Here is a 27,897-nt window from a genome sequence, read left to right as displayed (position 1 = left end):
TGGCTGCTCGTAATATTCCAATATAAGCTTGTATTAAATTGTGGGTTCAATTTAATTAGTAAAAAGCTAATTGGGAGAGCCCATATCCAAAACCTTCCATAGTTCCCTGTCTGGGCCCAAAAGGAACTTAATATAAATAGGAGTATAAAGGAGACAGAATGAACACAATTTTTATTCTCAAAATTTTTGAAAATTTCGAACTCTCCAGCTGTGGAGGATTTCGAATTCTTCACCTATTCCCAAAAGGATTTCTTCCTGTCTTCTTTATTCGAGTCCTGGTATTTTGATAAGATCAGCCCACCCTGATATCGGAATACAGTTCGGGAACCAGAGAGAAGATCCGTGGTCTAGTATCGAAGATCATCATCGTGGAGAAGGCGCAAGCAATCGACGATTCTTTGGAGAATCAAATCGGTAACTCTAAACCGTAGAATTCATGTTTTAGGATTTACTTTCTTTGAGCATGAATTATTTGCGTTCTAGCATGCAATTATCTGTTTAACATGTGAATTGATTAATCGCATAATCGGTCAAATAGATCCGTATCTGATTTATTTATTTGTACAAGTCTTCCGCTGTGCAAGGGGCACCAAACCCCAGCAGTTGTTGCCGTCATCCAAAGGCCGAGTAGATGGCTCCTCGTTCAAGAGTGGTCGCTGAAGTCCCAGGTAATAATCACGACGGACACCGACGTTGTTGCGGCGGGAAGAACCGTTCGGAAAAGTATCCGGGCGGTGGCTCCCCCAAGTTCCTTTCCCGTTATTATGAAAGCGGGACATGAGTAAACCGATGAAAGCACCAGTTGTTAAGGACCTAAATCCCTAACGATCCGATAAAACAAAAAATAACAAGATAAAGATAATCCGGCGCCCGTGAGGGTCGGCGGAGATAAGGATCTGGGCGGCTAAGCGCGGGTTACAACCCATCGGGCAACGACTACAGATCAGTTATACGTTCCGGCTCTGTGCGGAGACCTTCCGTCGGGCAGCAGGTAGCGTAAGAAATTATGGATTCAAAGCATTTCGTAAGGCATCTGGCCAAAATAATATATTCATTGATTCATTAATTGGATGATTAAATATGATAACAGGCTATCCTATGTATAATACTAGACTTCTACCCTAACTTATTGAATAAGAAAACAAAGATATGAAAAAAATATGGTGAAATAAAAGATACTAAATAATTAGGAGATATGATCGTATCATAGTTCATCCGTCACAAGGAAGATGATCCCTTCCTTGATTGGCACAAGATTTTATGTAGTTTTATTTTGTGTGTTAGGTGGAGAAAATTAATTAAGAGAAATAAAATAAAGAGTGAACTGCATGAGATACCCCTAACATTTGCGGTTGTTGCACTAGTGACCCCTAACAAAAAGAATAGCACCATACGGGTCTAACATTTCATACAATCATAAATCAGGTAATTTTAGCCATTTTCGGACCAAAATGCCCAAATGGCTTGAAGGGCAAATTAGTCTCATAATCCTCCCAAACCTGCAACAACTATCACCTACTATGTCACTCTGTCACTTCTACACTACATGAAGTGACTTGTCAAATCTGCCGATTTTGTTTCCACTTTCTAATATGTCTTATTTGGAATATTTTAATTCACAGCCCAAATAAAAAAACTAAAATTTTCAGAATACTGCAAATTTTGGTAAATTGGATGGAGTGGGTTTTCATCCCCAATGTCACAAAGCAGCTCTCACCGACGCCTGTCTTGCCCACCACCTCATCGTGCACCTTTCACACCTCCTACAACTTCGAGCCCACCTCCAATCCCACCTTTTACCAAACCCAACTCCTCAACCTCGTTGCAGTTGTCGGTTCCACCCCCAAACGCAGGTCGCCTCCACCGCCTGTGATCCATCGCTTCAGCAGCAAATCAATCAGAACGGCATATAGAAATCTGGTGCCACCACCTTTCCTTGCCGTGCTCGACGACGGAGCGTCGGTAAAAAGCTCAAAGGAGGCTTTGAGCATTCACTACAACCTCCAACTTTGAGAATCCATCTTAATCCCCTAGCTTCTAGACCAGAGCTAAATCCTCCGTAGCTTTGAAGCTCTTGTTTTCCCCTCCTCGGCAAACTTCCAATACAACTTCCCCATTAATTTAATTCAAATAAAATAAAAAGAAAAATTAATTGAATCATCCTCAAGCTCCATGATTGCGAAATAAGTGAAATAGAGAGGAAGAACATTTTTAGCCATGAAATACGGAGGAAAGAACATTTTTAAGTCACATCATTTGTTGATGTGACAGTCACACAGTACATGCTGCAGCGCAACGTCATCGTTGTAGGTAATTTGACAAGAATTCCCTTTAAGGATATGAGGGTGTTATCGTCCGAAAAAACCTCGTTTGTGATTGTATGTTTTGTTAGGCCTCTGGTGTTAATTTTTTTTGTTAGGGGTCACTGCTGCAACAACCGCAAATGTTAGGGGTATTTGATGTTGTTCTCTCTAAAATAAATTAGAGATAAAGGGGTTTCTATTTTTTGTAGCGGGTCATTTTAGGTGAGAGAAACTAAACTAAAAAGAAAAGTAATTTATCTTCTATAGGACAAAGGGAGTATTGTTTTTTATAAAGTGTGAACTACATAAATGGTATCTCATCTTTCACTTTCACACATGATCTTTATATTATATCATTTTTGGTACCCCATGACAAAAATAACCCTAGGTTCCAAACATGTGATTTTTTTGTTATGGAGGATTTTTTGGAAATTTCAATTATATAGAACCAAATATGTGATTTTTTTTTCTTCCTTTCTTATTTCTTTTTTTCTTCTTTAGTTTATTCGTCTTTCTTTTTTCTTCATTTTCATTTTTCTTTTTGGTATTTTATCTTCCTTTCTTCTTTCTTTTTTCTCTTTAGTTTATGTTTCCTCTTTTTTTCTTTTCTCTTCTATTTCTTCTTTCTTTTTAGTGTTTTATACATACATCTAATTGCATTCATAATATAAATCAATAATAAAACACCTAATTAAATTAATTATTTAAACAATTAAATCAATTGAATATTTTTAATTAAATTATTTATACTCATTTTAGGGTTGAAACACCTAATTAAAAATATTCAACTCTTTATCATTATGAATTCAATTCACAATTTTAAATTTTGATTAAGACCATATTGATTAGTTATTAATTTAATATAAAATAATAATAATTATTTATTAATTACTATTAGTTTTTACTGTTATAACAATAATATTATTATAAAAATTAAATATAATTATAATTATAATTATGATTAAGTGTATTTAAATGATTTTAAAAAATACATTAATTGTTAATTTATAATATCAAAATAATAATATTAATATTGATTAATAATAATAGTACAAAGAATGAGGAGAATGAGAAAAGATATTATAATATCACTTTTGGTACTAGTTTTGTCTATGCCCAAAATATCTTTTATGACACATGGAAAAATAAACTTGTTTAGAGGGTATTTTGGGATGAAAATTGCATCAGGTACTAAAATTGTGATTTATAAATACCAAAAAAGATATAAAGTAGAGATTAGATACCATTTACGTAGTTCACTCTTAAGAAAAAGGGCACTAAGAGTAGATAACTACACAAATGCAGATTGGACAAGTAATCCAATTGTTAGAAAATCCACCGTTGCTACTTTACTTTATTAGAGATAATTTGGTAAAATGGAGGAGGAAGAAACATAAATAAGTTGTTTTATCAAATGTTGAAACTGAATTTCAAGGTGTTAAAGAGTGGTTTGACTGATATTTTATGGCTAAGAATGCTAATGGTCGAAAATTAATTTTTCTCATAAAAAAGTGTCAGCTATACCTTAATAACAAAGCAAAGCTGCTATAAATATCTTGAAAAATCTAGCGGATGTATAGGCCTCCAATGCTTCGTCCATTTACCGTTCGTACTCCTCATCACTACTACCACTACTATCACCCGCGTTACTCATTTTGCGTTGTTGCTCTTGTACAGAAATTAAGAGAGAGAGAGAGATGGCTCGTTAACACAAGCGGTGCAAATGAAAATGACGTTCACGTATATATAGTGTTTCGGAAATTAAAAAAATAAAAAATAAAAATACGCGCGCTGCCCGGTCGCTCGCCGCTCGCCAGCCTACAATGGCGGCGAGCGCTTCGGCCAGCGCTTGCCGATTCTCTAGTCGATTCCATGCTTGCCGATTGCAATGGTTCGGCGAGTGGACGGCCAGCACCGGGAATCGGCTAGCCGGTCGCTCGCCGACCATTGTTGATGCTCTAATAGATGTTTTGACTAAAGTAGTCAACTCAAAAATGAAGTTTTGAAGATGTCATTTACAAGCTGAGTATCGATGATCTGATGGAAAGTTTAGAAAAGAAAAGAAATAAATCAATTTCTAAAATCGAGGATTGAATTAATATTCCATATATGATAGATTATATAATTTCTAATGCTAAAAACATTACTTAATACCCATTATTGCTCAACCCTATTTAAAGGGATTTATTCTATGGAAGTAATCAACCGATTCAATACATACAATAACACATAGTAATACTCTTTATCTCTCCGATATGTCGCATGCACCATTCAGTGAATATATGGCCTTATGTTCGAATCTAATGGATGAGGGCAATTCCATTTCTTTCCATTCATAATTTTTTCTATGCAAATTATTATAATAACTCATTTCACACTGAGTTCATTCATTACTCGAGCATTTATATTATAACGGAGGTTTATACGTATCCTCACCTCTAGAGATATAGTAATCAATTTAAACAGATATGTTTCATAGAAAATAACCAAGAAACAAATTATTCTTATTCGAAGAAGGCAACACTCACAAAATAAACTTCAATACAACTCGACAAGCCATCCTTACAAAAATCACACCATCTTTACTCACCTCACACCCGGCAACAAATAACCATAATCCTTAAAAAAAAATTAACATATTTATTTTTATGTTCATGATCTTCAGATTCCAGCAAATCAAAACATTGTCAACAACCGAAGCTTCAATCCGATCTCGCAACCAAAGTGAGCAAGAAATCTCTATAGTTTCCATTGGCCACATCTTCAACCTTCTTGCCAAGATCAACGCCGAATTGACGATTAAATTCTTCTCTAATCTGCTTCATATCCTCATCAGCTCGGGTCACAATCACTCTGCTCACCGCTTCTTTGGTTAGCTCATCCACATTGTACCTCAACGACGCCTCCAAAATCTACACCATCAATATTTTCGGTTAAAAAATCCGAAATGCTACCGATAAAATTGAGTTTGATTCATTCACCTTTGCGAAGTAGGTTTCTGGTGCGCATAAGCATTGGACCGTTTCTTTCAGAATCAGGTGGGAATCATCACAATCCTGATCCAAGAAATTACCAGTAATTTCCTTGTAATGCTTGTAGACAGCCTTGAGGTGGAGCTTGCTCCTAGTTGATAAAATCCTGATAACGTCGTCGTTTTCCAAGGCGCTGCTTCCACTTGCCCTGATCGCTTCTGAAATCGCCTTGGCCTCAATTTTTGCGATTTCGTCGTTCACTTTTGGGCCTTCGTATCGATAAGAGCTCAGAAGCGCAACCAGAAGCTGCAGGTGAAAGAAAAACAGAGATGAGATTGTTTGTTGCTGGAAAATTGAATTGAAAGGGGATAAAAGAGTAATACTGCTATTACTACCTTTTTGTGAGGAGTATGGAGGTGGAAGGCGACGTCTTCCTCAACAGAGTGATTGAAGAGAGAGTGATAGGCCTTTCGAGCTCCGAGCAAGTCGTCGGAGGATCTGGTGCACGCGATTTCCACCAACACATTGTATTGAGGTCCTTTATACAACGCCTCTTTCAGCAACCGACTATCTCTCTCCCATGGATGCATCGCGCATAGCACTATCGCATCCTGTATTCATTCAATTCCTTTCAATTCGCTCGCAATTCTCAATTTAGATCTAATATTAAAACCGCAGAATCACAGATCTTCCTCCATATATATGTATATACATACCTTGAGACGTAGAAACTCGTGACGAAGCTGCAGGATATGGCGATCGTCCCACCGCTCGAATTGCCGCTCATCCTCTCTGAAAAAGTCGCGGCTTCCCTTTCTGAAACTCTGCTTCTGCTCAGGGTGCCACTTCCCCAGCGCCGATATCAATGCTTTCTCGTCCACTCCAAGCCCTAATCCATCACCATTTCACACGATTTAATTTTGCATTAAAGTTCAGAGAGACTACTATTTCATGAAATCGCGGAATTAAAGTACCTGTGAAAGCTCTGGTGAGAGATCCGAGCTCGTCGGAAGCTGCCATTGTTCTCTGTAAATTTGTTCTTTTTTTGAGGGAATTTCGATTTGAAGGTAGATGGTGATGGCGCTCTCGCATTTTATTTATACTAAGACGATGACTTCGGATGTTTGAAACTTGAAAAGACAAAAGTACCCCTGCAAAATGTTACTATGTCCCTCAATTCCTTATTGTGTTATGTTTGGAATTAATTTATGGAGTCTTATTAATCGCTTCTTCGGCGTTGGTTACGTCTCAATTTATTATGTTAATTAATTTTACTACAGTTACTACTTTTTCCACTTCATTTAATTTTTTTAAAATATTTTCTGGTGGCCTTAGTATATCAATTTAAGAAAATTTTCTGTTTCTAGACTCTAGTTCTATCCTTTTTTATTCTATTTCCGACTTGATGAGAATTCACCAATATAATTTTTAAATGGTTTAGTAGTTTCAATACAAGAGAAAAAAATCACAATAAAGATAATTAAGGTTGTACTAGCACATGATAATAAGGGGCAATGGCTTTGTGATTTTTCAAACATCTCAACAAATAAATAAGATAAGTTGAAGTGATGTGGTAAAATTAAAATACGATTGCAATTTGCAATTGAAACGTATAGAATGACAAGACATTTATGTAAATAGATTGTTAATAATACTCCATAACATTTGATATAATACGTCTATATGAAACGTAGAACACACATATACTCACAGGAAATACATCCACCGACATAGAGTTCTATACTCCATATTACTCCTATATGAGTACATAGTGATGAAAAAAGTGTGTATTAACACTATTTTTGTTTCTTTTCTATTAAATGATGAAAATTCAAATATGTATTGGGTAGGTAGATGGCATGACTGCTTCACCTATCATATCCAAAAATGAGAAACTCGTGCCCATTCTACAGTGTATGAGCCATGTGCATGGTTGTCAATTTTTTCGCATTCATAATTCAATGTTTCTAAATAAATGATTCCATATATACTACTTCCTCCAACCCAGATTTGTAATACTAACATTTTGCCATAAAAATTCGTCCCACATTTGGAGTAACATTTAAAATTTACCATATTTGCACATAAAATTTTACCCCATTATTCACTAAAATTACACCTAAATGTCATTATCTATATTAAAATAAATCAAAACAAAAATAAAAAACCAAAAAGTCAAGAGGGACTCACCTTCAACCAACTCACTTCATTTATTACACACTCCACCATCTCATTTCACACTCCACCTCTTACTTCATTAATTACATATTCTATCAATTCCTTAAAAATCGTGCCATAACTAAATGTTAGTACAAACGTGAAGAAGGGAGTACCTATCACTGATTGTCTAAAGAAAACATCCAACAAACTAAATTACCGTCAAAATATTCATAATTGAAAGTTAAATGCTTGCACTTTACTAGTATTTTTAGGTAGAAATATTAACTTTATAATACATTTACATCAACAAATGGGCAATAGTTATTAAAAAACAAAACTAATTATTTGCAACATTTCGATATCAATTAAAATATGTAGGTCAATCTTATCTTAGAATTAATTCGTCAATTTACAATTTTCTTCTCTATTTCACCATCACCATCAACATCACCATCATCTTCTGTATAATTTGATTGAGTCTGAAATCCAATTGGCTATTACAAGCTACAAACGACAATATGAGCTGTGAAAACTTTTACTATTATTAAAAATAAAAATTAAGGTGTCGAGTCTCTAGATGTATTGGAATAACTAAGTGGATATCGAACAAAACTTGGTGTTTTTGTAAGAAGTTTGCATATAATCGTCAATAATTTGGGATATATATATGTGCTCGTTTTTAAATAATTCGTTTGATAATGTAATTAATTGTACATATCTCATAAAAACTAATAAGAACTAGTACAATAAATTTTATCATCTACTAGTAATTTTTAATGACTATTGTGGAGAGATGTATATTTTAGCAGTATAACATGGATGCCCGTATTATAGCAAAATGGATGTCAATTATTTTGTCCTATTTTTTTTTCTGCATACCATGTTTATATATACTATCATGCACTGTACAATTAAATCGTGTCAAAATATGCACCCAACAATAATATTTTACAGTTAAAGAATAATTCCAAAATTTACCACTAGTTGATCTTCATTCCATGTTAATAGAGTTATTTTTTTATTTTAAAAAATTTTAATATATTTGAGTCATTTCTATTTTAGATAAAAAGTAATCCTCTCTCTAATTACTTTATTCTCTCTTTATCTCTCTTATTTTATTCCGTTTTCATTTAATACAATATCTCGTGCTAAAAAGAAATGTTTCAATTAATTCTTAATAGAGGCATTATCGTCGATTACTGGAGCTCATTAGTGGGACGTTACAACCATAATTCCATAATTCCTAAAGTGAGATAGTCCAGCCATATTTGTCTATTATCAGCATTTAATAATGATGATATTCGATTTAAGTGATTTGATTTTCATAAACTTGTTTGAAGTGGGTTGTCAAATCTTTCATACTCGTTCAACAAATCTACCCTCATGCATTTTTTAATTTTTTTTTGTTATTGTTGATCTCTTTTTGTGTGACGTTTGGTTTAATATATTTCAAATCTTATTTTTTTTATTAAAAAAATCTAATAAAGTCTAATAACTATGTAAATTAAGGACTTCTTTAGTTTTATGGGTTGGATTTGTGTGATTTGTAAGATAATTCCATAGATAAAAAGTGTAGGGAAGAAAATGCCCTTATACCTAATACTATTGACTAGTACAGTAATATTTTTAAATATTGTGACAGATATATCCATGATAAAATAATAAATTAAATATAATAATTAACATTTCTATCTTGTGAGATATGGCTGAACACTATGTCTCACAAAAAATATAATACTTGTTTGCATTATTTTCAATCATATCACAGTTGAATTTAATCAATTAATTAAACAAATCAAATAAATTGAAATGGATAATGTCATCCCAAATAAAAAAAAAGGACAAAAAAAGGCAGTCTTTGCAAGAACTAATGTTAGTGGGATGCATTTGCGAGCTTACAATTAATTAATTATATTATAGAACTAATTTTTGAAGTGGAAATGGACTCTGTAAAAGTACTTAGAAAGAAGTAGTAGTAGTACATAACTGATTAGCCACCTATAAAAGATCTGATACACCTAACAGAAAAAGGTTTCAAACGTGATTACGTTGATACGTATCATATATTTTATTCTTACAAAGAAACGAACATATGTAAAAAGAAGTAGAGACGAATTTTCCACAACAGAGTGGCAACTTTGATATTTATTAGTAGATCACAATGATCTAAATTATTAGTAATGTCTTCTCATGTCCATTTCTTTATAACTTTGTAGGTACCACGTCATTCAATCAAGGTAGACCTATATATTGGTCCTTCGCCATGGATATAATCAATAAGTTATAGTGACATGCTACACCGACTTGACATAAAAAGGAGCCCACCAAAATACTAAGTACTAATACTTAAGATAAAGCTCTTTATATGCCATGATAAAGAGAGGATTTAATCACTTGGAGTACGTATTAACGAAATGATATGTAACAACAAAATGTTTTATCAATAGTTGAAAGGTGGCTCGAAAAAGAAAAAAAAAAGTTACAATTATTAAGAGATAAAGTTTGATAGTATTAGAGCATCCGCAATGGTTAATAGGTCAGCCATAGGCCAGCCATTCTCTCCTCTGCCACGTCAAGCAACACTAAAAAAACCACCTGCCACGTCAGATTTAGGCCACCATAGGCCAGCCGCAATAAAAACAATTCAAAATATACTACATTTACGGAATTAAAATTGCGATATAAGGAATTAAATTTACGACACATATACGGGAAAAATAATCCATTCCATTAAAAAAAAATTACAAAGATTTTTAAAAAAAAAGTACATGATTTTTTTTTTTAAAAAAAAAGGGCTTCAACACCCGAGCCCCGCCACTCTCTACTCCTCATCGCCGTCGCCGTCGCCCTCCTCGTCGCCGCCGCCGTCGCCGCCGCCGTCGTGCCGCCACCCGTGGTATCCGAGCCCACGTCGGAACCCCCCAGCCGTGACCTCGCGATCTCTAAATCAGCACGCATGCTCTCGAGTATCTCGAAAAGAATCCTCTTCTCCGTGGGGTCAGTGGCGTTCTTCCACTCTCGGAAGACCTGTAACATCTGAGCCCGCGTTTGGTTACGCGAATGGAGAGTGTACTCGAGTGGGGGCGGCCGGGAGGGCGGAGGACCTGGAGCCTCGCGGGGGCGATAGGGGGATCCGCCCGCAGGCCCGCAGCCCCGCTGCGCCCGCTTCTGTCCAACTGGGCGGGGGCGACAAGTAAATGAAGGAGGTGATGGAAACTCCTCAGCATCCGGGGGTAGCCGACCATTGCGGATGCTCTTAAAACATGTGAATTGGAATGAGAGGGAGTGATAAAACACATGGAATAAGTAAGAGTGGTGTAGAGGATATGATGTGCTATATGTCCCCAGTGGTTAATAAAGTCCAACAACTATGCATTTATTTCATCTGTTTTAGGCCACCTACAATAATTTTAAGTGAAATATTTGATCCAAGCAATTTTATTTGTTATCTTATCATGGTAATATACTCCTTTCGTCCCACTAGATATGCAATATTTGTTCTTCGGCACTTGATTTTATGTAGTAATATTTTGTGAGTTAATGAAGAGAGAATAAAGTAATAAGAAAGAAGGAAAAGTAGAAAGAGTATTGTTTCCATTTATAGGAACGTTTCATTTTTAATGGGACAAACCAAAAAAGAAAACGTTTCATTTCTAATGGGACATGGGAAGTATAAGTCAGCTGGCATACAGTCCAGCAGTTTGGCCCAAAAAATAAAATAAAATAAAATAAAAGTCTATCAATGAATTATTAAATCAGATATGAAAATATTCATAAATAATAGTCCACCTGGACATGGGCGGAAATAAAATGAGAATGGGGGGCAAAAACGTCTATTAGGAAAGATAAATTGCAACATGCACCGTTCATCTTCAACAGTCTGTAGAGAAGAAACTGAACTGAAACTGAAACTACTAAACCCCATCTAAGCAAGAAAAAAATCAAATAAGGGGAGAAAATGTCGACGATCAGAATTCCTCAAGAGGTTCCGTCTCCAGATAAAGACTGCGAAGCAATCAACAATGCTTGCAAGAGTAGGCCATTTCTCCTACCAATTAACGTTTCAATTAGGCTCTCGATTTCCGGTGAAAATGTATATGATATTGTAGGTGATTGTTGTTTGGTTTTAGGGCTTGGAACGGACGAGAAGGCATTAATACGGATTCTCGGTTGCAGAAATTCAGCTCAGAGAAGACTCATCCGAGATACTTATCACCAGATTCACAATTCCTCCCTCATCGATTGCCTCAACGACGAGCTCTCTGGTGATTTCAGGGTCCGTACCTTCGCATCTTCATCGAATTTCATTTCTTTGTCTCATTTAATCATTTTTCCAATTGTCAATTGATGATGCTCCTACTCCATTTTTCGTTGATTTACATGTGAATTCTTTCCGATTGGTTTGTTTACTTGTGATTCTCTGCGAAAATGGTAGAAAGCGGTGATTCTGTGGACATACGAGCCCTGGGAAAGAGACGCAAGGCTTGCGAATGAAGCGTTGAAGTCGAGAAGGAAAAACCTAACAGAGCTACAGGTTATAGCAGAGATAGCATGCGCCACATCGCCTCATCATCTGGTTGCTGTTAGACAAGCCTATTGCTCTCTCTTCCACACTTCTCTTGAAGAAGACATCATATCCAATGTCTCTCTTCCCCTCCAAAAGGTACATTTCTCTCTACCTCACTCTTCTCCTTCTTCAAAACTCATCACTAACTAGTACAGAAACATCCAACAGATCCTGGTCAGTTTGGTGAGTTCCTACAGATACGATAAAGAAGTGGTGGACTCGTCCGTGGCCAAGCTGGAGGCAGCTAAACTACGCGAAGCTATTCAAGCGAAGAAACTAGACGACGACGAGCTCTTGAGGATACTGTCGACAAGGAACACATTTCAGCTCAGAAAGACTTTCCAGCTTTACAAGGATGACTATGGAACATCCATTGACAAAGTTGCTTTTCATTTTCATATCTCAAATACTATCATCTAACATTTTTCCTTTGAATTGATCACTGATAGAAATACTCTAACTTGGTAGGACATTATGGCTTGTGGAAAGGGCATTGTGGAGTCAGTCATGAAAGTGGTCATTTGGTGCCTAGACACCCCAGAGAAACACTTTGCCGAGGTAATTTGCTTCGTTGAAATTGTTCTTTGCTGGAAATGGAAGTAACCCCTTTTTTTTCACTGGTAATGGCAGGTTATAAGAGCTTCAATTGTAGGACTGGGGACTGACGAAGATTCGCTGACTAGAGCCATTGTAGCTCGGGCTGAGATTGATATGATGAAGGTGCGGGCTGAGTATTTTAACGCTAATAAATCTAGTCTAGACAATGCTGTCATCGGAGACACGTCTGGGGACTACAAGGACTTCCTCATGACTTTGCTTGGAGCAAAGATCTGATTTTCTTGTTTTTTCTTTCGTTTAATGAGTTTTGATTCATTGGTGTGTTATTTGACCTATTACTTTCTGGGCACATAATTTGTTAGTTTGATTGTGAAATGGATAAAACAGAGTGTAATGTACTAATAAGATCAGACATTGTCGTTTGAAACCTCGTCTCGCATATTTATCAGAAATCTAAGGCCTGATAGATAGAAACGGAAAGTTTTGCAAGATCAAGAGAGAGAATTTATACAAGCAGCAATCATCGTTCTGTATGTTATCTGCCAAACTCATGCAGCAGAAAAACAATGTGTAGAAGAAGACTAGTGAAGTGGGAAGTAGAAAGTTTTACGTGGTGGCATTTATTAATGGCTGCATCGAACTCGACTCCCCTTCTTCAAGATCCAGTGGTCGCAAACAGGGAGGGCTGTATGCCTCAATGGCATTTTGTATGTTGGGTTCCATCAAGTCCGTTTTTTCATCAAAATCGTCCCTGTCCCTTGCATCCTGCAAACGAAAAACTCTCTTCTAAAAATCGGATATTAAGATAGAAATGATCTCCCCCTTGACGAAAAACAGATGTAATAAAGCCTAACATAAATGTTGTAAATATGCGCCTACCTTGACTGAGAACTGATAGAATGTGGGTAGGAAGCGGGCCTTGCAGTATTCGTTGAAGAGCAGAGTGAGGACCAATAGAGGTACTGTGCATAAAGAAGCTGCAGGCTTTGATTTGAGTCCAAATAGACCGATCATCGTTATCTGCATGATCACGATTGCAACCACGGTGTAGTGATGAATGTAGGGCCAATACTGGCCACATGTTTCATAAGTAGTTATATACACATCTTGAATCTGCAAGATGCAACAAAGAGCTATATCATTGCCATAGTAATCTTCTCACATCAAATTTTTGCTAGAAAATATCTATGAATACGAAAATTATATGTGGCCAGCAAAGTGTGAGAGTGTATGCTATATATAGTTTGTAGTTGAGGAAAGGAAACCGGCCTGGTTTATGAACACGACGTAGCCCAGACAAAAATAGCCAACCAGAAACGGAAGGAGCAATGGTGACACAACTGCATACACCATGCCGATCAACATGCAGAGTGAAACAAAGGGAATTGTACGGTAATAAGGTAGGGAAGTAAGATATGGTCGCGTCTTCTTCCCACGATCCCATATGTGAGACCTCATTACTTCCCACATGAGCAACCCGGGCTGTAGAATCTCCAGCGAAAATCCTGACAGCCCATTGGTCAAGATGTACGTCATGAAAAAATCTGCCTGAAACAAAGGATAAGGAGAGAATCAAGAACAAGGTATTATACATCGAGCATTGTATGTGACTGCATATCTTGAACCAACGATTGCAAAAAGAAACTCTGAGGTATCACTGAAAACCATACTACTACTATAAAATCTCTAACAAAAGTTCTTTGTGTTATATAACCTTTCCAAACTACTCAATGATTGAATAACCAAAACAATAAAATAGATGGATATAAGTTTTCACATAAAAATGATCATGAGTAGAAAGTACTGGTCTTCTTACTTGAGCAGTGGCAGCACTTGCAAGACGACCAGGAAAATCCCTAGGATTGTTGAAATATTCACCAATCTGATCTATTAATGATCCCGATAACAGACTTAAGAAGAAAACATTTCCAACGAGAAAATAGAAAACCATATTGCATGCTTTTATATCCTTCCGACTCCTTGATACATAGCCTGCATTTTTTGCCATTTCTATGATGGCAAATGGAACGATATAGACAAAACCGTTGAGAATGGCACTTGGAAGATAGCCTGTCACGAAAGAGCTGAGTCCAGGTCTACAAAAGAGAAACAGATGTAGAGGTGTGAGGTATCACACTAATAGCTAGGGAATAGTCAAGACATGATTCACTGCAAACAACAGAACTCAAGAGCAGAAAAAAGGTCGGGGAAAAGATAATTAACTTATCACAGTACACGACCATTATCACTCTATTCCCGTGAACATAAAATAAGCTTTACAAAGTAATGCAAAAAGCCCATACAGATGATTCATACAAATATGAGTCCAGCAAAGAGTACAAATGCAATTCATGGATATATATTTATCTTACATCAACTGAACAGCCATAGCAGGAGGAAACCATTTCTTTAGACGTTCAAATTTTGCAATTCCTTGAACGGCAGTAACAGGTACAGCAAAGAAGATTGTAAGTACTGTTACTGATACATATACACCAAACTTGTAAAGAGGCAAGTATCTGAAAGGAGTTGCCAAGTTTTTCCAAAGTACGTCTCTCGGTTCTGGAGCCATTTCAGTTACCCATATAATAGGGTTAGACGTCTGCTGGGATTGAGCAGCTAAAGCAGCACCCCAACGTGACTTGAATGTGATAAAAGCAACCGGAAGTTCCTACAAGGATGAAAAAAATGGTAATAATACAATAACTTCTAATATAACAAATAAATAACTCGTGTTATAAACACTTTAATCACTTGCAAGACAGATTGTTCATCAAGTAAAATTCTACCTTAGCTTGAAGCTGATCTTTAGTCTGTAAAAACTGTATTTTGTGACCGATGTCACGAAGCTGTTCCTTTAGCCCTTCAATCTCTGCATCATTTCTCAATGCTTCCGATTCGAGCAAATTCATGCTTTGTTTTTTATTTGCTGAACGATGCCTCAACTTCTCAATTTTTTTTCTAACCGATTTTGATTGGTTCTGATAAGTAGTTAATACATTAAGACAATTGAACTTCCTGTATTGGCTCAACCCTTAAAGAATACTGTCAATATGCTAGAGTAACCTTACCACTAATTTGTCGAGTTCGCGTCCATCATAAAGGATTTGATAAGACTGATATGAATGTGGATGATACTTTGAGAAAAAGTGATCAACAGCGCAGTCATGGGCATTGTGTTCCTCACAAAACGGAATTTCTCGAACCAAAACAGTGAGCTGATTTGGCTCATGCCTCATAAGATGTAGTTGTTGGGTCCTCTTTACCAGAATATCTTCATATTCCTGGGATAGATGGAAGAAACAAATTCACACAATAACTAGAAAATCTGTCTTACTTAGGAAAGTCACAACATGTCTTAAGCGAATTCCTGGAACTTATTAACGTGTACATGACGTATAACTTTCCTTAGGTAATAATTGGGCAAAATGCTTTAAACTTGATCAAAATAAAAAGAGAATGCACATAGAAAGCAAAAGAAGGTGCTACCTTGTGTAGTAGGTATAATCCATAAAAGGATACGAAGTATAAGCACGCACAATGCACCCAGAGCCTGTAGAACACCGAATACTCAGAAAAACATGAACTACTAATGAAGTACTCCCTTCGTCCCACCTAAGATGACACACTTTCATTTTTAGTTTGTACCAAATAAGATGACACATTTCTATTTTTAGAAATTTTCTCTTTACAATTAAATATTCACATCTCTTTCACTCTTTATTTAATACTCACACCCGCCTTTTCTCTCTCCAATTTAACACATTAACCAACAATTCCTAACATCTAGTGCTGGCTAAGATGGCACAGAGCCAGGACGGATACAATGCACCAAAAGCTCACCAGTCCGAGCCTTTGGTAATGTTGGTTATTGTGAAAGCATCCAAGGAATGTGAATGGCCGGCTTGCTCTCCATCCCCTGTTAGATAGTTAATCGGGACTAGTACAAATAACCCGACCAAAGAGCCAACCAAGAAGAAATTGATCCTGCAAATATTCTCCACACAGAATTGAGAATTTGAATTGCTGACACAGTTCACTTGCCACTATAAACAGGATCCGAAGAGATCGAGCTTTGATCCAAGAAATTAAACACAGATAGTGAATGCAAATGAAATGATGTACATTAAGATCATCATCATATCAAATATAAACTGTAAAATCATATCCATGATAAAATTGACAGAGAAATATGAATCCATGTGATTTGAATTGGATGATACATGGAAAACAGAGTAAAATATAATTGATGGGTTGAAACGGACCCGAATTTGAAGAGGCGGATGAAGATCAAGACATCGAGGCCGCAGGTGTCGAGAATCTCGTCCTCGGTGATGGAGAGGGCGAGGCGGATCCAGGCGGGGGAGGGGAGGAGGCGGCGGACGGAGAGGCGGGGGTGGAGGGAGACGGGGCGGTGCTGGGAGAGGCGGCGGGCATAGTAGATGGGAGCATTGGAAGGCTGCTTTTGGAGGATGGAGAAGAGAGAGAGAATTAAGAGAGCGAAGCCGATGTTGATGGACGCCGAGACCAGTAAGCTCTCTGCATTCATGCCTTCTTCATGTCAATAATCCCACAGCGGTTTCTATGATTTTCGATTTGGGGGGAAATTCACAAACAAATACTACTTCCTTCTCTACTGATTTGGAGTGGGCCCTACTATTTTGTTACGTGGCGGACTCTCAGCGACGGAGACGTGGTTGCATGAAATATGCATGCGGTTTTTGTGTCGTTATTCAAACATTTTTCATTTTATTTCGGACTTAACCAACTCCCACTTTTAATGTAAATCCTATTTCAATTTTATTATTTTATTTATTACATACATAATAAATCTCAGCACCCATTTCTTAATCGTGAAAGTGAAACTGTCGTGTCTTAGGAAATACTCCCACCTTTATTTTACTACTCCCCCCGTCCCCCAAAGTTTGACGCACTTTGACCTGACACGAATTTTAAAAAATATGATGGAAGGTGAGTTGAAAAAGCTGATGGATATGAATCCTACTTTTAAAGTATTAGTTTTATAATAAAATGTGAGTAGGAATGAGTTAGTGGAATATGAGTCCACTACCAAAAATGGTAAAAATTGAAGTGTGTCAAATTTTCAGGGACGGACTGAAATACTAGTAAATTGTGTCAAAATTTGGAGGACGGAAATAATAATATTTTTATATTTCGTAATTATCTCATTTTGTTTAATTATTTTTGGTAAGTGGACCACATATTCTACTCACAATTATTATTACATTAATACTATGGTTATAAAAATAGGATATGTATAGCACAAACTTTTTCATCTAAGAGTGAACTGCATAAAAGGGCCCTAACTTTTCGGTTTGTTGCACCGGAGATCCCTAACAAAAAAAAATCTCACCACATGGATCTTACAAAACATACAATCACAAACCACGTTTTTCGGACGATAACACCCTTAGGCCCTTAAAGGGCATTCTTGTCTAATTGCTCCAGCACTGTGGCTGACACCTACTAATGATATGACCCAAAATGTCATGTCTTCTCTTTCTCTTCCCTCCAATTCACTTGCATTGTTATTTTATAAACATTAAAAGACTTCTCTTTCTCTTTCCTCTAATTCACTTTCACTCTTTTCTTTCTCTTATCTCACTCCACTCCATCACTCCATTTTCAAGGTTTTCACTCCTCATTCAATTTCTACCTCTTTTCTGTGGAGAGTAAGGCGGTTATGGAGAACTCTACTACTAGTGCTTCGCTGCCCCCACCCGACTCGTCTCTTCCTCTTTCTATGGAGAGTAAAGCGGCTACGAAGAACTGTGTTGCGAGTGCTTCGCTGCTCCCATCCAACTCGACTCTTGATAGAATTTCCGAGGCTACTGACACCATCAATTATGGTATGTTTGCCCGAGATTACTTCGATCTGCTGGCTAAGGGCATCTCCAACGATGCTGAAAAACGGAAATTTGCAGTGGAAAACACCTCCAATCATACTCTAAAAACGCATCCCAAATCGTCCTTTTTTGCGTTTTTGGAACAATGTTACGGCAAAGATGCAGTGATTTTGGAGAGTTGTAGATGGTTGAAGAAGTTGTGGAGGAAATTTGAGATGCAGAGCAGACAACGAAAAATCTGAGAAGGGGAGAGAAGGGGAAGAAGAAGATCGGCGCTCTGGGAGAGAGAGAGAGTAAATTAGGTTTAAAATATATTTGACATGGGCTAAATATTTAATGGTATGGGCTAATTAATGGGATGGGCTAATTAAACTAAATAAAAATTAATGGTATAGGCTAATTAATTATTATATGTATAAATATAATGATGCATAGTTTTATTAAATAATTAGTTCAAAAAATTAGTTGATATTTAGTTTATTTTATATAAATTATTAGTATTAATTATTTATTTTGTGTGATTTGTGATATAATTTATTAAATAATTTATTGAGTATTAGTTATTTTATAGTTGTAGGTAGGGGTGTCGAAACGGGTAGCGGGTAACGGGTAATTCCCGAACCCGACCCGATACCCATCGGGTAACGGATACCCGATACCCGATGGAGTCGGGTAACGGGGCGGGATCGGGTATGACTATTTTGGATTTTGCGGGTATCGGGTATACCCGATACCCGCTCGGGTAACCCGTTAGTCCCGACATACCCGATATGTATATTAATATTTTATAATTTTTTATTTTTAATTTTAATATTTGGTGACTTTTGGTTATAATTATTTACTACTTTTGATGAAAGTGAGACATTGTTGGTTACTTTGTTAATTTTTCATATTTAGTTTTTTGAATGGTGATATGAATTTAGGAGTTTGGATTTTTTGGCATTGTAATTGAATTTGAATTTACATATTTACAGGTGGTAATTTGTAACATGAAAATTTGAAGCAGATATTTCAATTTTTTTTAAAAAAATATAAGTTTCTAATTCCTTATTTACAGTATGTAAACAATATAGAAGGAGAAATTAAGCATTTTAACTTAAAATTTTGGAAACACACGAAGGCAGAGAATCAAATATTACAATTACATTACATGCTTCATCTCAATTCTCAGCAAAATTAATTAATAAAGTTAAAGGGTTAAAGTGAGAATCTACAACATTCAACAAGTAGTATTTTGTATTATAAACTATACAAATAAATAAAAAAAGAAGATTTGGAAAAAAAAAAATTGGCTTCGGGTCGGGTACCCGCGGTGTCGGGTGCGGGATACCCGACTCGGGTATCGGGTAATACCCGACTCACTGCGGGACGGGTATCGGGACAAAGTTTTCGGCCAAAGTCGGGTGCGGGTACCCGACTCGTCGGGTGCGGGTACCCGCGGGTACCCGTTTCGACACCCCTAGTTGCAGGTACTCATCATAGAAAAGTGGAAACAAAATCCTCTATGATTTGACAAATCACTTGTAGATAGTGTAGTACTGCCAGAGTAGTGTGCAGGGTTGTTTAGGTTTGGGGGATAGTGAGACTAAATTGCCCTTCAACCCATTTGGACATTTTCGTCAGAAAATTGGCAAAAAACACAAGGTTTGTGATTATGTATTTTGTTAGATACCTGTGATGAGATTTTTTTTTGTTAGGAGTCTCCGATGCAACAAGTTAAAAAATTAGGACCCTTTTATGCAGTTCACTCTTCATCTAACTATGGGATTTAAACCTACACATTTTTAGAATTATTATATCACTATATTCCATACAGAGGCGGAGCTATGGTGGGGCATGGGGGCCCTTTTGCCCCCCAGCCATTAGAGTTTTCCTATAATATATATATTCAGAAATATTCCTTAAAATTATTATAGCGCAGATGGCAAGTGATCTAGGCTTTGGATCTTACTTTCACGGTGGTGTAGAGTTCGACTCTCTGCTGCGGCTAAAACTTTTTCAGTATCAGTATTAGCCTATTGCGTACTTGTCAAATCATCATTCCCTATGTGCAATATTTACCCAATGTTCTTTTAGAGGTTATTTTTAAATATTTACCCACTGTTATTCTAATTTATTTGTTGTCAAATTATATTTTAGAGATTGCTATATTTACTCAATAACTTTTATTGTTAAATCACTTTTAAGAGATATGTTATATTTAATAAATGACTTTTAAAGATTATAGTTTGAGAGGATGTTATTTGTTCAATAACTTGTAAATAATGTAATATACTATATTATACAATATTGTATTTTAAACTAGTTTTTTTATTAGTATTATAATATAATTAATAGTTTTATCAAAATTTTCTAGTATCTATAATTCAACTGTTTTGCTTTACTTATGAAAAACTTATTTAATAGCAGGTAGAATTCTTTTTTAAGGACATCACAAAGTATTTATATCAATTGTTCTTGATTAGATTAAATTTGCTTGATGTGCATTTAATTTTTAAGTAATAGTAGTACATATCTACAAACATCCCGTTATTTTTAAGATCTCTATGACAAAAACATCAAAAAAGTCTTCTTGTGATTAATTTTGATGGCAAACTAAAACCATCAAGAGATACATGTAACTATTAATGGTAATAGAGCTAAAAAAAATTTCTTCTTAGGCCCCCATCACAAAATTCCTGGCTCCGCCACTGATTCTAGTACATACTAGGACTATTTTGACGGAAATATGTAAGATGTTGATATATAGCAATGATAAAAAGATGTACAGGGTTTGTGTAAAGAAAACTTTATTTTTCGATTTCTTATTTTATATATATTTATGTGGTATGATTTTTAAAATATATAATTCACAGCTCCAACGTAGATCACTCGTGTAAGACTTAAAGTCGTGTTATTAATTCATGCACATATAAGTTGTAAACGAAAAATATGCGATGCTTGTGTTATTAACGTTATTTGGTTACTTTATAGTCCAAATATAAATATTCTCGAAATTCTCCTGTTTTGTAAGAATCCTAAATCCTAACGGAGTCCAATACGAATTTTTAGAAATGTAAAGAAAAATTGATGAAAAAAATAGTGAAATACGAGTCTTATTTTTATATATTAGTTTTATAATAAAATGTTAGCGGCTTATTAATATTTATGGAATATTTTAATCGGGACTCCTAATGTGAGACAAACTAAAATAGAAAATCGAATCTCCTAAAATGGGATGGAAGGAGTAACAAAAGTTTGCATGCGTATACACTTTCTAAGGCCATCTCCAACCATTGACTCCAAACCCAAATCCATTTTTGAGTATATGTCACACCAAAAAGTAGTTTTACTCCAACCATTTACACCATCTTTAAGACCACCTCCAACCATACACCAAATCCCATTTTTGGTGTAAAAATGTGCTCCAACCATACTCCATACCCATACCCATTTTTGGGTTTTTTAATCAAACAACATCAAATTTGAAGTGAACACCAAAATTGAGTATCTACTGCAAAAAACTTTAAATATTGCATAATAGTCCTTATTATTAATTTGATAGTTGAATCAGCCGGCGGCCAATTTGTATACTGTCAATTTGTGTACTAGTACTAGTACTTGATAGTTGATTCAAACTATCAGCAACATAATTTAGACACAATTTGTTCACGGAATTTACATATATTTTTCTAATAAAAATAATTAAATAGAAATTATCAAGCTGACCATATTATAATAAATTATATTTTTTTACAAATAATAACTAATAAATTTACTAAATAGGAACGAATATTGCTAAAAAAATCTTGTTATTATTTCAAGAGTATATGACCTGATATGACGCAATAAGAAATAAAAGTGCTTATCTGGAACTTCAAAATGCGCTAGTTGATCATTTGTGGGAACAATACACAAATTTCGAGTCTTGAATTATAGCTATTTTTTATGTTTATTTTGATATGTTTTATGTAATTGCGATATATTTAAATGAGTTTCAATTTATATTTGAATTTTATTATTGCAAGTTTAGTGTATTTAATTTTAAAAGTAGTGTAATTTTTTTTAATATAAAGTATATTTAATATATAAATATATTAATAAAAAAAATTTGTATAATTATTTAAGTTACATAAATTATTAATAAAATATTGTGGGACTAATATGTAATTTAAGTAAACATGTAGGTATAATTGAAAAAGGTATAAAAAGAATATAAATATGGAATATTCTTTTGGGTTTGAGTTTAGAGTAAATGATTGGAGTAAAACTACTTTTTGGTGTGACCCAAACTCAAAAATGGGTTTGAGTTTGGTGTAAATGGTTGGAGATGACCTAAGTTTACACCATTTTTTAGTATTTCTCTAACAAAATTTTGGAGTAAACACCATATTTGGTGTTATTTCATTGAAAACCCCAAAAATGAGTTTGAGTTTGGTGTATGGTTGGAGAAATTATCTACACCAAAAATGAGTTTTAGCGTACGGTTGGAGATGGTCTAAGATAAGAAGGGAAGAGAGTGGAAAAAGGCAATAGAGATGACGATTTTGTATCTATTTCGGGTTAAAATCTCTTTTAATGTGAATTAAATAGCTTGAATACTCGTATTTTATGTTGCAGAGGCTGCGTCAGAGCATGCTGGAGCAATTAGATGAGAATGCCCTATAAGGGCCTAAGGGTGTTATCGTCCGAAAAAACGTGGTTTGTGATTGTATATTTTGTTAGATCCCTGTGATGAGATTTTTTTTTTGTTAGGGATCTCTGGTGCAACAAGCTGAAAAGTTAGGGCCCGTTTATGCAGTTCACTCTTTATAAAATTGGGTAGTACGGAATGTAGACGATTTTGTGGATCTATTAAAAGCTAAAATATTTGACATTTTAACGTGAAATAACCCAAAAACTCGTATTTTATGATTCAAAATAAAAAAAACCTTGGGTACAATATTTCTATATTTTAGTTTTGTTTATGAAATTTGGAGAAGACGAATGCCATCCCATATCCATTATTTTTTTAATTTTGATATTAAAACGATATTGATTTAATTTGTAGACTTACTAAATCCGCTTTAATTTTGTTATCTCATTTTCACGTCATGAAAACTTTGCCATCACACTCCGTATCATTTTAAATTAGCCGGAATTTGCCGTCATTGGAAATTGACACCCCTCACTTCGTATCATTGTAAATTTTGAAATTTGTGTAAAAAATTCATATTTCTAATAATTGCGTGATATTATATTTATGAAATCAAATTCTTTCTTATTGCAAACTTAGAGCATCTCCGGCCATTTACACTAAATTTAAATTTAAAAAAATATTCTCCATATTTATACCCTTTTTACTCACAATATTTAAAAAAGCTTTTAGTTTTGATTTAGCATAAACCTAAAGACATACTATATTTTTTTCTCAAAAACCAAAAATACTATTTTTTTAAGTACTGTTGGAGCAATTATATATCTCATTTTAGGTTTTAGTGTACCATTGGAGATGGTCTTATGACTTACGTCATAGTCTCTCATATCTTTCTTCTTGCAATAAATCTTTCGATTAATAGTATAGCTAAGTTATACTTATGTTACTATTCCGCATATACTTAATTTCTAGTATTCGATCAAATCTGTATATTGCAATATTTGCTAGCTCAGCCCCCCCTTTTTGATCGACAGAGCAGAGTGAGGTGAGGAATTTATGTGACAATCATCATTTCCACAAAGCTAGCCTGTAATTGCTGAATCCTTTGTTTTTAAGTATTGAATTCTTAATTGTACTCTTCCACTTTGAATTTTTAGGGGGCAACAACTTTTACCTTTTACGTAGTTGCACAAATAAAATACAATAATCTTCAGTAGGTTTACTGTCTCCTTAAATATAGAAACATATGACACATCTTTACTCGAATAGAAAGCAAGCAATTCAATTTCGACGGCATGCGTGCAAATTTGCAATGAGTAGCTTTCTTGCAATATATATTTAACTAAGCAAACCAAAATCAAAAGCAATCTTCGTCTATTATATAAATCCCTTGGCCAAAGCACTTGATGAAAGCATATCCAAGATGGCCTCTTCCTATACTTGCACTCTCTTCATCCTCAACTTCATACTTCTCTCACTCTCAACAATTTCCTCACTCGAGGACGACTTCGTCGAAACCTTAGTTGCGACGCGTACGGAGAAAACCAGCCACCTTCACTTCTACTTCCAGGACCGGCCAGGCGGGAGGAATCCGACCGCCGTGCAAATCATCGCCGGCAAAGGGTTGGGGTTCGGAGCTACATACATGATCGACGATGCACTCACCCGAAGCGCGGATCGCGGCTCGGAGATCATCGGCCGGGCGCAGGGGATGTACTCGGTGGCGACTCAGAATGATCTGGGGCTGCTGATGGTGGTGAACTTCTGCTTCACGCAAGGGAAGTACAATGGGAGCAGTTTGAGCATGCTCGGGCGGAACCACGTGATGGACAACGTGAGAGAGATGCCGATCGTAGGCGGGAGCGGGCTGTTTAGGTTTGCAAGAGGGTATGCTTTGGCACATACCGTTTGGTTTGATGCCAAGACAGGAGATGCTACTGTCCAATACAATGTCTCTGTCAATCACTTTTGAAAGGATCTGCTTCTGCTAATGTTGGGTTGTTTTCTTTAGCTTTTTTATAATATTGAAATGAAATGAGGAGAATAAATTTTCTTGCTTTATTACCACTAATAAAATCAAAGTTCCACAATTCAGTAAAATAAATATATATTCTATTGAAAAATTTATACCTACTAAGCTTGAGATTACATTAATGGCATATAAATCTAAGAGAACCAAATAAGACATAAACAGAGGTATTACAAAACCTGGCAAGCGATCGTCTAGTTCTCCTTCGGCTTTTCTTTGGCCTCCTTGTCTAGTGGAACACACGACGCCCAGAAGATGGGAACGAGCGTGCATGCTGCCTGCACCAGAAGAGCTTCTGGCAGGCCCGAGAAATCATCTCCATTTACCCTGAAATAGGAGGCGAGGGCGACGCCTAGGTAGCCACTCACTATGAAGGCAAGCGCGATGGCGGACATGACAAACGCCATTATGGAGCCCTCACAGCCCGGTGGGCAAAGCTGCGCCATCAGAACGCTGAAGGGTAGAATCTTGAAGAAGTAGAGGACCTCGAGCAAGCTGGAGAGTATGATAACGTATAAAGAGTCTGGAAGACCAAGGTTCTGATAGAACCCCTTCACGAAAAGATAATCTGACAGCATGAAAAAGACCATGGTCCCCTGAACAGCAATGATCAGTTTCCTAGATGAAACTGACTTGAGGTAGTTATTGTAAACAACACCCCATAGAAGCATTGCGGCTTGACCCACCACCTTTGATATCCCAAGTAGTGATGACTCAATCTTCAAATGTTGAGTTTGGTAGAAGAACATGGTGCCTGTTAAGGCTGGGATCACAGCATAGGAAAAAGAAAACCAGATGATTGCATACAAAAGGTCCGGCTTCTTGAGCGCAGCAGAGAGTTCGGATAATTGCTTCCTAAAACCTAGGGATGAACTCTTTGGTAAGGCTAGACTGCTCTCTCGGATTAGTGCGGTTATCAAGAATTGAATCGAAAGGAGAATGCCATAGATTAGAAACATCATCCGTGGGGCAAATCGATCAATAACAATACCGCCTACAAGATTTCCCAGAACTCCACCTATCGATGAGGCCATCCAGACAAACGACTGCAGGCCGCCACCAGATGAAGAGGATTTGGTATTTTTGGAAGTAGTGGGTTGTTTCGCAGTTTCTGCCACCATGGCATCGTTTGCAACCTCAACTATAGAAGCGCCCAAATTCCCGAGAAGGAGATAAAATGTAATCGACATGAAGGAGATGCCTGAAGTTGCAAAGATTGCAATTGCCATCCATGAGATTGCCTGTAGGAATGCTGCAAAATATTCATCACTCCGTCAGAAAAACAATAATTCATGTCGTGAATTCAGTGTCAAAACTAATCAAGGGTATCCACACTCCCCAACACCTCATCCTAGGAAAGAGGGGAGAGGGAACAAATTTTTGAGAAAGGGCATGTAACTCCTAGTCTTCTATCAATTCCAATTTTCTCAAAAGGTTGGCATTCTAGTCGTAACATTCGACAGCATATCAGTGAACTAAGAAGTATCGCCTCATAGCAGGCATTAGGCTATTTAAACAGCCATGAACAAACAAACAACATGAACGTTGAGTATCCTTGGACCAAGACACAAAACATAAAATTTCATCAAATTCACACTAGTATGCTGAATAAAACATAGGCTTGACTCAATTGGCTCATATTGTCAGCATAAGTGAGTATGAAGGAGAACAAGCACCAAACCAATACCCTATATTCCTGTTAAAAAGAAGTTGACCATAATCTCAAAAATTGAACTCTCATTGACGCTTCAATTCAACAGTAGTAGTATTAGCCTTCTCACAATTCACACTAAGTGAAAATATCCTGCTTGTAATTCTAGGTAATTTGTATTGAAAGAAATGAATTGGGGGAAATTAATTTGGATACCTCCAAAGGCTATGTAGGGGATACGGTGCTCGGCGAAGACGTAGACGCAATCGGAGAGAATACCGTACAAGGGTTTAGCAACCATAGGCAAATTAGCGGAATTCTGAAGGATCTGAAGAGTGGCGGGAGCGACTCTCATCCCATCCTTGAGGAAGAAATTCACCCCCATCCATGGGAAACACCTCAACCCCTGCACGAAATACCCAATCCCTAGCAGAAATTTCCTCTTCCTGTCAATCTCCGACGCCATCCCCATTGCCACAAATCGTTCACGAGAGAGAAATCCGGAAAAGTGTGGAGATGTAAAAGGGATTGTTCATTGGGGATCGGTAGTGATGGTGATTGTGAGCAGCATCGGAGATGGAATATCCGGGTGGTGTTTTGTAATGATTAATGGGGAAGCAACCGAAGGAGGGAAGTTTCTGGTGATTAGGAACGTGGAGATCTTACCATGTGTGTTATGAAAAGGTTACAAAACCATAGGAAGAAAAGGAAAGGAAAAGAAAAGAAACGCAAGGGAAAATCAAAAAATGAAAAAAAAGAAAAAAAGAAAAAAAGAAAAAAAAAAAAGGAAAAAAAGACAAAAAGAAAGAAGAGGTTATCGAGAATCAAATTTGGGCCGATTGATATGAGAAATTTAAGGAGTGGTTTCGCCAAGTTTTGGATTTTTGTGTTTCAATTATCATTTTCAATTGATAACCCACTCTATTTTAGTTGAATTAAAATAAATTAATACTAATAAAGAATTGGACAACATAATACCTAAAAGTAGATTTTTTTTTATCAGTTTCCTAAAAATAAAAATTTTCCATTTTAAAAAATAGCCCCACAATCTATAATCACTAATTTGACTATTCTTTTTCTTCATTCTTCTTATTTATCAATTTTATCTTCCTCTTTTACTAATTTTACATTAAAATTTATGCAAGTTCTAAAATTTTCATTTTTAAAAATGGAGG

General features: G+C 36.1%; 5 protein-coding genes across 8 annotated transcripts; 2 read left to right on the top strand and 3 right to left on the bottom strand.

Moving 5' to 3' along the window:
• Window positions 1–4,786: 4,786 nt before the first annotated feature.
• Window positions 4,787–6,403, bottom strand: LOC125192982 (annexin D4). Its single transcript, XM_048090671.1, has 5 exons — window positions 6,250–6,403; window positions 5,992–6,164; window positions 5,671–5,886; window positions 5,285–5,581; window positions 4,787–5,215 (listed from the first exon to the last, which is right to left on the bottom strand). Exons 1-5 carry the CDS (start codon window positions 6,365–6,367, stop codon window positions 5,006–5,008), a joined length of 1,014 nt encoding a protein of 337 aa, XP_047946628.1. The 5' UTR covers window positions 6,368–6,403; the 3' UTR covers window positions 4,787–5,005.
• Window positions 6,404–11,308: 4,905 nt separating this feature from the next.
• LOC125196659 (annexin D3) lies at window positions 11,309–12,987 on the top strand. 2 transcript variants are annotated; one of them, XM_048095264.1, is made up of 6 exons: window positions 11,309–11,469; window positions 11,566–11,711; window positions 11,871–12,098; window positions 12,171–12,383; window positions 12,471–12,560; window positions 12,633–12,987. In XM_048095264.1, exons 1-6 carry the CDS (start codon window positions 11,394–11,396, stop codon window positions 12,834–12,836), a joined length of 957 nt encoding a protein of 318 aa, XP_047951221.1. In that variant the 5' UTR covers window positions 11,309–11,393; the 3' UTR covers window positions 12,837–12,987. The 2 variants fall into 2 exon arrangements, with proteins under 2 accessions (XP_047951221.1, XP_047951220.1); XM_048095263.1 differs by having other exon boundaries at window positions 11,545–11,711.
• Window positions 12,988–13,026: 39 nt separating this feature from the next.
• LOC125196658 (CSC1-like protein At3g54510) lies at window positions 13,027–17,130 on the bottom strand. The gene is made up of 10 exons (XM_048095262.1): window positions 16,826–17,130; window positions 16,404–16,547; window positions 16,050–16,113; window positions 15,632–15,844; window positions 15,350–15,541; window positions 14,933–15,231; window positions 14,377–14,656; window positions 13,830–14,108; window positions 13,440–13,673; window positions 13,027–13,325 (listed from the first exon to the last, which is right to left on the bottom strand). Exons 1-10 carry the CDS (start codon window positions 17,107–17,109, stop codon window positions 13,167–13,169), a joined length of 2,148 nt encoding a protein of 715 aa, XP_047951219.1. The 5' UTR covers window positions 17,110–17,130; the 3' UTR covers window positions 13,027–13,166.
• Window positions 17,131–24,308: 7,178 nt separating this feature from the next.
• Window positions 24,309–27,426, bottom strand: LOC125195717 (probable folate-biopterin transporter 7). Of its 3 annotated transcripts, none has more exons than XM_048093893.1 (3): window positions 26,939–27,426; window positions 25,251–26,323; window positions 24,309–24,979 (listed from the first exon to the last, which is right to left on the bottom strand). In XM_048093893.1, exons 1-2 carry the CDS (start codon window positions 27,192–27,194, stop codon window positions 25,266–25,268), a joined length of 1,314 nt encoding a protein of 437 aa, XP_047949850.1. In that variant the 5' UTR covers window positions 27,195–27,426; the 3' UTR covers window positions 24,309–24,979; window positions 25,251–25,265. The 3 variants fall into 3 exon arrangements, with proteins under 3 accessions (XP_047949850.1, XP_047949851.1, XP_047949849.1); XM_048093894.1 differs by having other exon boundaries at window positions 24,309–24,976; XM_048093892.1 differs by lacking the exon at window positions 24,309–24,979 and having other exon boundaries at window positions 25,138–26,323.
• LOC125195718 (dirigent protein 22-like) lies at window positions 24,466–25,103 on the top strand. The gene has a single exon (XM_048093895.1). The coding sequence runs from the start codon at window positions 24,466–24,468 to the stop codon at window positions 25,012–25,014; it is 549 nt and encodes a 182-aa protein (XP_047949852.1). The 3' UTR covers window positions 25,015–25,103.
• Window positions 27,427–27,897: the final 471 nt, after the last annotated feature.

The sequence above is a fragment of the Salvia hispanica genome, chromosome 6, assembly GCF_023119035.1.
Source record: "Salvia hispanica cultivar TCC Black 2014 chromosome 6, UniMelb_Shisp_WGS_1.0, whole genome shotgun sequence".
Taxonomy (NCBI): Eukaryota; Viridiplantae; Streptophyta; class Magnoliopsida; order Lamiales; family Lamiaceae; genus Salvia; species Salvia hispanica.
The sequence above is the reverse complement of the archived record's forward strand: the minus strand, read 5'-3'. Positions and strand labels throughout refer to the sequence as shown.